The sequence below is a fragment of the Buteo buteo genome, chromosome 25, assembly GCF_964188355.1.
Source record: "Buteo buteo chromosome 25, bButBut1.hap1.1, whole genome shotgun sequence".
Lineage (NCBI taxonomy): Eukaryota > Metazoa > Chordata > Aves > Accipitriformes > Accipitridae > Buteo > Buteo buteo.
Genome location: NC_134195.1, coordinates 3,280,282 through 3,290,948, shown reverse-complemented (window position 1 = coordinate 3,290,948; position 10,667 = coordinate 3,280,282). Strand labels below are relative to the sequence as shown.

Sequence of the window (10,667 nt, the reverse complement as noted above, 5' to 3'; positions counted from 1 at the left end):
AGCAGTACATTATATTTTCACTTCTGCCTGCTTCCTGCTCCACTTTTCTTTTTTATTTTAATTCTATTTTTTGCTCTGTTTTTATTTAATCTCTAAGCTTTGGATCTCCCTCTTTCCGGTGGTGTCTGCAGGAACAACTGGCAAAGTCAGCAGCAATGACTCACTTAGCAGGAACAACAGCTTTGCTGAGACATAATAGGTTTGCTTCATTTATTTCCTTAAAGTAGGGCAATGTTCTCCCTCTTTTTTTTTTTTTCATCCCCTCAGTTATTAAACTGAAAAACTAATTTAAAGCCATCTTCTCTACAACAGAGGGTGGGAGGAAAATGACCTGGCATTGGATTTCATGTGACAGGTCAAGCAAATGGCTTTCTGAAGTGTTGATTATACCTTAGGCTGCCTTTTAAAATACATGTCCTCACAGAGCAGTTTATCCTTAGCTATGTTTGTCACTGGGAAGGTAACTTGATAACTACATAGAAATAGTGCTGCTGATGTTACCTCTTGGCCTTATAGTCATTTTTGTTGTCGATTTGTCCCTTTGTTCTCATGATGCAGGACATCTTCTCCAGCAGCAAACGGTTGTCTCTTTCGATGACAGAAAGTCGGTCTTCCTCCAACTTTATATACAGAAAGGATAAAGAAATGCTTCTGTTTTTACAAGGCCATAGCAAGCAGCAGTGGTGTACCATGGCTACCTAACAGGGTGTTCAAAATTGCTGTCCCCTTCCGTACACAGAGTGTGACAGACACTGATCACGTAAAGCTCTGTGCTAGTGTTGAGAGAACCCTTTGTTTCACCATTTTAATGGTGACGCAGGGAGAGAAAGCCCTTTGCAATGCTGTGAATTTGACCCTGAAACACTTTCCTGCAACCACAGCAGCAGCCTGAGTGATTAGCAAATGCATTTCATCAGGGTAAGCAGAATTTCTATAAATATTTTCAATGTATTTTCCAGGATCATCATTATCATTTGTGTCTCTAGCAGCCTTCACAGACTCTCACCAAAATCTGGGCTTGTGATGGACAGTGTACAAACACACGATGGGACTTATCCAGACTCCTCTGAAGTCAATGGGACGCTTTCCATTATCTTCGGTAGGCTTTGGATCAAATGGTAATTTTTCCATTGACTTCAGTGAGATTTGGATCAGGTCCAGTTGCAGGCCATTTTTGTCCTGCAAGCTAGTGTAAGAAGAGAAGCAACAACTGGATGTAACGAACAAATGGAGAGAGGTGTAAGAAGCAGTATAAGCTAGTTCTGTTCATTGTTAGCATGACTTTAAGCCTCTTTAAATTCGATTTTAAAATGGAAGATATTAATAATCTCAGTCTCTGAAGTTAACTGTGTCAAAAATGGGATGAAAATTGAACGAGTCCAGTGGAGGAGAGAGCATCCCTTCGGATATCCTGGCGCATTGTCTAATTTGTAAAAAATGTGACTATATTGTTTTTCAAAGAACACAAATCCATGCTAAAAGTGTGTTTGTGAGAACTGGGAAGGAATGGGGGTGATGGTGAAGAGAGAAACTTATTTTCAAGGTTAGCTGAGTCCCAAGAATGCCTTCGCCAGCCGGGCTGAGTTGGAGGTAACCAGAGAGGCTGGATGGAGGAAAGCAGGGAAAGCACACTTCTTGTAGCTGAGCTTCAACACCTCGTTCTCAAAAGCTTCTCAGAACAGAATTCCTGAAGAAATAGTCTTGTTTTGAGCGTGCTGATTCACTCTTCTCCTTTCTCCCCTTTTTTTCCTGTATTTGATTTCTAGGCACTCCAAAGATATTGCGAGTCCTCTATAAAATGAATAGGAAACCCTGCTCATCCTGCTCTGATAGTTTTGAGTGACTAATGTTAGAGCAGCAGGTTTCTGTAGGGAATCTAGCACATCTGCCTTGTTTGCTGGGGTTTTTAACCAAAGCGGGTCAGATCCTGGTCACGCTGTAGTATAAAGGTACCTAAAACTGGTGCATCAAGTAATCCCATCAGGCTCTGAATAATCCTGAGGAGAATGATAATAAAGAAGAACTGGTTACTAGAAGACTGCAACATTACAGGTTTGGTTTTTTCTTTCTTTCCATAGCAGTTTGGAAAGGAGGAGGATGAGAAAGAGACTAGGACCACAGTCTCACTTCCAGGTATCAGGACCTGTGGTTCAAAGAAATGTGCCTGAGAGTAGTGGGTTCCTGCTGGTGGTTTTTTTGTTAACTTCTGGGGGGGTTATGCAGTGTTTCATTTTCAAAGGAACTTTATCAGCATTATTTTTACAGTAATAGGAAAAAATTAACAACAGCAATTGAATCCATGTCCTAATATAGCATATGATTTTATGCATGGAGAAGAAATGAATTGTTTTTCTAGTGAAATGATTTTAAGGTGCCTGGGGATTATTATGTCGCAGTGAGATGATAAACAATTTTAAGGAAATTCATTCTGAAGTCCTTACATGGGCTGCGCTCCCATTGCCTGAGGGGCACTGCGTTAGAAATTAAATCTTTGACAGGGTTTAGCTGCACGTATTTTCTACTGTGCTCACGTTTGGGTTTTTTTAATTGTTGTTGTTTCCTTTTAGTGACCAGAGTTAATTAGGTAACAATTTATTTTCCACTCTCATCTTTAATAAAAATTTGCCTCTTGGGAGCAGTAAGATTTTGAAGGATAACTGCCAGTCAAGGCTACCCATTGTTATTTCTTGTGCTTTGAATATGTTAACATCCTATTATTCAGTTCATTGCTCTGTGTGTATCTTGGTGATTGTGCTATTCTTGTTATTGGCGATGTTTTTTTCATGGTTGTGCAGAAATACCTTTTAGGAGGCTATTTGAACACTTTAGCACTTGTTAATCTGAAGCGCTCTGATTTCATCAATAATCATAAAGATAAAGTAAGTTATTTAATGGTGCTGGGAGTGTGCTATTAATGGATCCTGATAGTCCTGTCGCAACAATCACTGCACTGAGGAAAAAAGAAAGGCCCTGAAATTGTGACCATCTGGTAGTCTCTTTGTTTTCTTTGAGAGGAGACGTGAAGGTAAGCATGCTAGTGTTCAGTGAAATAGCTAATACTGTACCATCAGCTTCCCTAACTTCAGATGAAGGTGACTGTATATTGCAGGGGCACTTGTGTCCAGTAATGGTTTTGCTGCTTGGATCTGCAACAGAAATGAAATGTTTATCCATTTTTGTTGGAAATACCCTTGCATATAATTACAGGAAATCTTTTGATTCTCATGTTCTCTTTTGTTAGCCAGCAGTAACACTATTAAACATATGATTCATTATATCAGCAAAGCCAGACTTGCCCAGAAGAAGAGCAGTGGATAACGAAAATGTTAAAGGCAGTTGTTCTAGAGTCTGCTGGAGATGCAAAGGCTCTTTATGTTGGAGAATTGTAAAAATACATGCAGTCTGGTTACAGTGGTGTTGATGTTATGATACAGGAAAGCCTGTATAAGAGAAGGCAGGCAGTTTTTATTAGGCATCCAGCAGAAATAAAAAGGCTAATGTAAGAAAGCCCTAGGTACTCCTAAGCTGTGCCAGGTCCTGCAAAGGGATGTGCATTTAGGATGCTGCCAGAAAGAGGTAAGAATACTGGGAAAGGACTTCTTGTGTTGAAAGTATTCCCAGGCCTCTTCTTATTAGCACTCAGAATGATCATCAAAAGAAAACTGTGGATCTAATTATTCTAATGGAGTTGGTAGTTCAGTGGCACAATAATATTTATTTCCATCCTGACCTAAATAGCCGTGCAATATATGAGGAAGAAGAATAATCTATGGGCTGTCTTGGACTGAATAAACGCCGTGGAAGAAAAGCTGGTGGCGGGGAGTGGAGCAAGACAGGATTTAGAGGGGAGACCACTCTGTCTCAGACTGGAGTCCTGTGGGGAGTGAGGCTGGATCAGTTAAAATAATGGTACCATGATTTTGTTGTGAAATACATGTGATAAATGTTCTCCCTCTGTCACATCTCATAGTCGAAGTGTTCCATCTCAGGCACACTCAGTCATATAGAAAGAAGAAAGAAATACTTGCTATTTAAAAAAAAAAAGAGGCTGCCAAGTAAGAGCAGCAGGCCCAGCACCAACGCAAACCCGACGCAGCAGGGCAGGACCAAAGCACAGCCCGAGTCCAGAAGTTTTCCACGTCGCTTTCTGTAGCAGCTTTGCAATGAGCCAAGGACCAGGCTTGAATCCCTGATGGCAGACCTGCCATGAATACTACCAGGACAGGTTCCTTGCTTTTATAACAGGGCAAATAATTTACAGGGACAATGTTTAGCAGGGTCTAGCTTTGTCCGAAATTCACTTGAACTGCCTGGCTTCTTGTGAAAACATTCAGCTGCTTTTGTGGGGCAGTCGTCTCCAAGGAGGTGGGATCCCAGAAAGGGCTAACTGCTCTCAACTCCACCTGAGTGCAGGGGGAGATTGGGGGGAGTGCAGAGGGTGCTCTTCTTAATCCGTTCTAGATCCCATCACGTTAAGTAGCTGATTTTTATTGGATAGCAGAACTACACTTGGTAAATCTCTGAGGGTTTTGGTGGTTTTGGCTTCTGCGCTCTCCTCTGCTTCTCCAGGTGCTTTAGATTATCATGCTATTAAGTTATTTTAAAAATAACTTAAAGAAGACATGCAATTTGTAAAAGAGGGTTGTTATTGTTTCAATCAGTAGAAATCACCAGGGTGAAGAATAAAATGTGATATTTATGCAAACCCTGATTTTGATTTATAGATATGCAAACTGCTTCAGACTTGAACCAACAAAAGGTGGGGTTAGAAACAAAATTTCTTCGGTGGAATTCATATCAATATAATTTCATTTTCTGGAAAGTGTTATGATTAATCTCTGTCTTGTCCTTATATGCACAACTGTAAAAGGTAAAACCTGGTATTTTTTAAGCCCACCCTGATCTCTGTTGTGACACTTTACAGAGCCGTGGTGGTTTTGGACCCATTTTATATCTAATTCTATGCAGAATGTTGCAGAGAGGAGATACAACTGTTTTTCCACCCCCCATTCCTTTCTTCCGTTAAGAAAATAACAAAAATATTCAGACTGGAAGCATTTGCTCTTGTGTACATAAAAACATGGTGGTATTTTTTGTACCTTTGCATCACGGAGAAAATTATAACTTATCCCTAAACTTTGCCATCTTTTTAGTGGTCTTCTCCAGTAAGTGTACAATTGTTTTTGTTTTTTTTTTAATTGTTACCTTTTTTCCTTCCTTGCTCCCTATTTTTCCCCTTTCTCTCTTTCTTTGGTTCATTTGTTTGTGACCTCCTTCAATGCAAAGCCTGCACATCACCAAGCAGAGGCCCTAACGTTTTCCCAGAGTGTTCCCTGTCTCTCTTGGCAGAGCAGAAGCCCGTGCCATGCGTGGGCTGTGTCATTCAGGACAACCTGCTGAATTACCCCACTGCCTTCAGGTACCCCAGCCCGCAGGTACCGCTGCTCTGGTAGCTGGCGTTCACCGCAGCGAGCCTGAATTCATGCCAGCAGAAGGCATGGTGAAATTTCTGGGCAACTAGCGTGGGAATTTCGGAGCGTGCCAGCATGACAACACAGGGACACTTGAAAAGGCTGCTCTTTGGCCATGGGAGACCTCGTTAGTCACTACTGGAGCTGTGTGTGAACCCTGTAATAAGGAACAAACCTTCTAGCCATACTTTGCCCAACATGATAGTTACTCTTTCTCTTATCTTGCGCTCAGAAATTAACACTCGTGTTTAACCCAAGAGCAGTTGAGTCGTGGGAAATGTTGTTCTCTAGAAATACATTTCTTCACTATATATCGTGATGATATCTAACCTCTATTCTTGGTCTCTGAATGCCTTAGCGCATATATGAAGTGCTCTGTATGCTGAACAAAGGAGAGTTCTGTAGGCACAGCAGATGCTGGGAGTATTTCAGCTACACTAATACCAGTTCCCTGCTGTAAAAGAGGCACTGTTTAAATAGCCACGCTTACATATGATAGTAAGCCTCGCGAGGTTAATTCACACAGGAGGAAATTTATTTATTTCAATATTGTCAATTTGGTTAGAAAAAGATGTCAAATTCAATTCTCTACCTCATCTTTAACTTTTTTCCACCTGCAAGTCAAATTATGGGAACAATGGAAGGAAGGAAGGAAGGAAGATATTTTTATACAGTTAATGAAACAGACCCAGTCTGGAAATAATGAAGAACTATTTCTTCGTATTAAAGCTAATGATATTGAGATACAATCTTCCTAAGGCAGCAATACAGTTGAATCATCGCTGATGGTATTCACTACTTACGTATTTTCAAGAGGGAGCAGTCCTGCATTATTACTGATCTGGAGCGGATGACCGATGGAATCCTTTTCACTTCTAAATTTGGTGAACATCATTGTGATAACTCTAAATGCACACAAAAGCTATACCTGTATTTGCTGGACATTCTTAAAATGTGTCTCTTGTACCTTATCGCTGATTAGTAGCTTTCACAACAGTAGTAAGAATAAGTAGAGAGATGCTGTAGCCTTTTTGGGTAAGCTTATTCTTTCGTGAAGGCCTCGGCTCTTTATCAAACAGTTGCACCTACCCTTTTCTTGTGTTCTTCATACTTTGCTTTGTCCCATTTTAGCTGAAGATATTTGTTGCCACAGGGTAAAATTGGCTGGTAGGCTCGATGCATCTTGCACGAAACAAAGCATCTCTGAATCTGGGCTTTTTTTTAAAAAAAAAAAGTATGAGTAATACCAGTCTGAGCCTTTCCTAAAGCAAAGCCCTGGAGACTTGTGGTATGTTTGTAGCCGGTCACGTGGGGGTTGTCATGGCATCGCTGCTCAGAAAAAGAATGAATAGCTGGTGGTAGCATTTCAAACAATACATTTAAGGAATAACAAACAAGAACTGAATGTTATAGCAAAGCATTCCAAAGAGTATTTTATTAATATATGAAATAGATTACCAATTATGCTTCAGTAACCAGACTACCTTCTGCTGTGAAGGAAAGACGGTGGTGTAAGCTATTAATAATGCTTCGCACACTACCGTAAATATGCAAAGGACTGTATAATGGGCTGTATTTGCCGAGCCTTGAATTGAACGGCATGCCTCAGTAATGCTCCGAGCAAACCCACAGTGGGAGGTGTCATCTTTTGCACTGCAGTAACTTGTTTAAAACACTTTTTTTAATTGATAAGTTTGCACTTTTCAAAAGCCACAGCAAATGAGTTCATAGTGAAATAGTTCTAGTTTTTAACAGCCTTTTCACCTTTCTTTATCCGCATGCCATCTGATTGCTAATAAATTGCAGAAAGCTCAAACAGACTTCCAAAAGCCAGTTATTTACCAAGCTGACCACTGGTTCTCACGCAGGGCCACCTTGGCTTTCATTCTTTGTAGGCAATGTCTGGCAGGGAGATGAACAGGCAAAGATGTTTTCTCAGGCCCACCCCAAAATGGAAAAGGTGTTTCTGCTCGTTCAAGCTCAGCTTGGCCTCCTCCAAAGCTGGGCTTGAGCTGACACAGTTCGTTGATGTTTCTGTCCTCGTGGCGTGGAGCACCCTGAAGCTGGGGCCAGCAGACTGCCGAAGGACTTTGCTTTTGGCTCATGCTTTTTCTTGATGAGGCCCGTAGTTCCTAAGGAGAAGACTTGAATTACAACTTGCGGCTGTCATGGGGTCTTTTAAAACAGGTAGGATAAGGCATATTATATAAAAGCACTGGGAAGTAAGGAGGGAACCTATGGCTGACAGTACCAAAATTCACTAACCAGAATGGGTCTGTACAAGGATGAAACGGGGGATATTCCCTTTTAGCACAAGGCTGTTGGTGCAGGTTGTTCTGATGCAGCGTCTCATGTGGGTGCAGGGGAAGAGCAACACGTCTGTCGCACAACTACCCAGCACAGAGTTGGGGTCAGTGCTCTCCTGAATCTGTGTCCTCATTCACTTTTGCATTTCAGTAGTGAAGTAAGGCTGGATATAGGGGTTTGTGATTTTTATTATAGTTGGTGTGCAATGGTGCTTAAACAACAGAAGCAGATGTAAAATTAAAACCTAGATGCATACTACTTTTGAGCTGTAAGGCAAACACTTATTTTCAGACAAATGATGGAGAGAATTGAAGAGTGGGTTTTTTTCAGCTGCGTGGTTTCTTATTATTTTCCTGTTAGTGTAACAAGAAGATGTGGAGAATGTCAGTAAAAATAATAAAGAGTACAGAGTTGAAATGTATTTCTTCAAATATACATAAAATCTAACTGTGCACACTAATACAATTGTAGTTTGCTCTTGGACAAACAGAAATGCTTAGGCCCTCATTTGCTTGGCAGGGTCTTGGCCTTGGTCTTTTAAATGCTACATGTGTAATGATACATTATGGACAGATCCGAAGGGTACCATTATCATTATCTTTTCCTTGATTTTGATGAAGCCCTTAAAATATAAGGAAAACTTAGCCTTTTACATTGATGGAAACATGGCTCAATAAGAAATTGAAGTAACTTGGAATAGGCTCCGAGCTGCTTCTGAATTAAATTTGTGACAGAAGGGAAGTGGCTTTTAACTTCCTCTGTGGTTGTCTGTTCTCTCCTCTGCCCTCAGAAACTATGGGCCATATATGCATTCATTCTAAACTTGGTTTTGGGTGGGGTTTTGTTGTTGCTGCATTTTGGTTTGCTTTGTTTTGTGGTAAGGAAAGCAATACTCAAGTTTCAAACTTGGCTGTCTTTGTGTTGAGCTACCTAAGGTCCAGCAGGTCCTTTCCATCAGAAGACAGTGCTGGAAGACAGGAACAGCAGCTCCTACCTTTCTTTCTAATTTCAGTCTAAACTTACAGCTACAACAGGGGATTCTTTAGAATAGCATTTCACTGCTTAGTCAAAGCAGTCTCGTGAAGTAGAGGACTGGACCTGCTATCTCTACAAGATAAAGCAGATATTGATGATTTTTTTATTCTGTATACAATTTTATGAAGTGACAGCCATGGGAATTTCCATGTTATGTGCAGAAAGACTTGCATATAATTTGTTAATAACAAAAGGTACTTGCTGAAGAACAGATGAGAAATAAGTAGATAATGACCGTAAGAAGATTTTTGCAAAAATTGCATTTTCCACTATATATCAAGACACGCGTGCATTCAGCTTTCCCACAAAGCAAGAAGAACTGTGTTTTCTGCAGCATAAAAGCAAGGTGGTCAATACCAGTCTACCTTTTAAATGTGGCAATCTTGGAATGTGCTGAGCATCTTTTCTGAGATCTCAGCACCCCACAGCTCTCATAGGTTTCTGGGTTTGTTTTTTAGTCTCTTTTCTGTTTTGGTCTGATTTTCAAGCAAACCTGTTCATATAATATATAGGCCTGTAAGCACTGCAGGTGGTATTGCTGCTAGGAATTTGAATATTGAGTTACTTCCCCCTTGAACTACATTGCAAGGTTAGCGAGTTGCTGCCCTTTCCTCTGCCACCGTCTTTGCCAGAAGAAGAGCTCGGGCTGGCTTAGCTGCCAGCTACAGCAGCTGCTTATGCTTATGGCCCAGTTATGGAATAAATTAAAGAAGATGCTTCTTCTCCCACTGCACCCCCAATATAGATCATGGTTTTGGAGGTACTGTTGCTCACCGTGACCAGAAGTGTCTTTCCTGCTGTTTGCTTTTGCTGTGAACTTTGTATATATAGTAAGAAAATGTAAGAGGCTGAAGCGTACGTTTTCAAAAGCTTTAAAGGTTTTCTGTACATGTGAAGAGGAAAATAAGTCCTGATTTTTTTGCTGACAGCTTTCCTGGTTATTGTAAAGTCACAGCAATTCTCCACTTTACAAAGTGTTTTATTCTGACCAACTTTGAGCACATGCACAGGCTGAATGGCAGGATTGGAGTCACTTGTGTGTGCGCTTGAGGATCCGGTCCAGTCCCCCTTCATTCATTGCCTTTCCCTGGATGGGCATTTGGAGATCTTGAGAGGAGCCAATTATTTTTTTTTTTTTGGTTAGTTCAGTGTGTTATATGATAGGATCCAATGCTGTGACTTTGACGCTGCAAGCACACACCCTTATCATATAACACAGAGGCAAACCACCCGACTGAGTAGCTGGAGTCCATCTGTAGTCAGGGGGATAAAAAAAGCAACTGGAAAACCTGCTGGGGTGAGTGGGACCCGTTCTGTCTGTGCATGCAGCGTACCTAGCCGCTTCCATCTAAGGGCTGTTTGCAGTCATGCAGAGTGTGTCTTCGTGCATACGTGTGCAGCAGAGCAAACTCTTCCCGGTGTGGCACGAGCACTTGCTGAGCTGAGCGGTGCAAAGGGAGGGGGATGTGAGGGCAATGGCTCCCGCTGCAATACGAAAGCAGATTTACCAGATGCTTCCTTTAGACTTGACCCTTTATGGAAGCTTTCAGCAGGAATTAATTTTTGGCTGGGAAAAAGAAAAGGTTGTTTCCCACTTATTGTCTGAGAAATTGAGAGAAGGGAAAGGGGGTGGGAAGAGAGGAAGAGGAAGGGAAAAACACTGCCATAATTATATGGAGTTTTATTTATGTATACATATGTTTATATCTGCATACACATTTTTAAATCTTTCGGACAATGTTTGGTAAGATCCAGGATTTCCTTGATCTGCAGCAGAATGCCAAGTAGACTAGTGCTGATAACTAATTTTCCTCAGTGATTTTAACATGGGAAGAGGGCACAGAGGGAGAGGAG

At 41.1% G+C, this 10,667-nt stretch overlaps 1 protein-coding gene across 1 annotated transcript; it reads right to left on the bottom strand.

Moving 5' to 3' along the window:
- Positions 1-497: 497 nt before the first annotated feature.
- CFAP97D2 (CFAP97 domain containing 2) lies at positions 498-6,653 on the bottom strand. The gene is made up of 3 exons (XM_075057496.1): positions 6,561-6,653; positions 3,066-3,146; positions 498-620 (listed from the first exon to the last, which is right to left on the bottom strand). Exons 1-3 carry the CDS (start codon positions 6,651-6,653, stop codon positions 498-500), a joined length of 297 nt encoding a protein of 98 aa, XP_074913597.1.
- Between the last annotated feature and the right edge of the window lie 4,014 nt (positions 6,654-10,667).

What these genes read in the sequence shown, in the direction of transcription:
- CFAP97D2 (XM_075057496.1), bottom strand. Translation starts at nt 6,653, where the DNA reads ATGCATCGAGCCTACCAGCCAATTTTACCCTGTGGCAACAAATATCTT. An exon ending in ATGAAGAACACAAGAAAAGG is followed by an intron (nt 3,147 to 6,560) that starts GTAGGTGCAACT and finishes TTTCTGTTGCAG; the next exon opens with ATCCAAGCAGCAAAACCATT. An exon ending in TGAAGTTAGGGAAGCTGATG is followed by an intron (nt 621 to 3,065) that starts GTACAGTATTAG and finishes CTGTATATAAAG; the next exon opens with TTGGAGGAAGACCGACTTTC.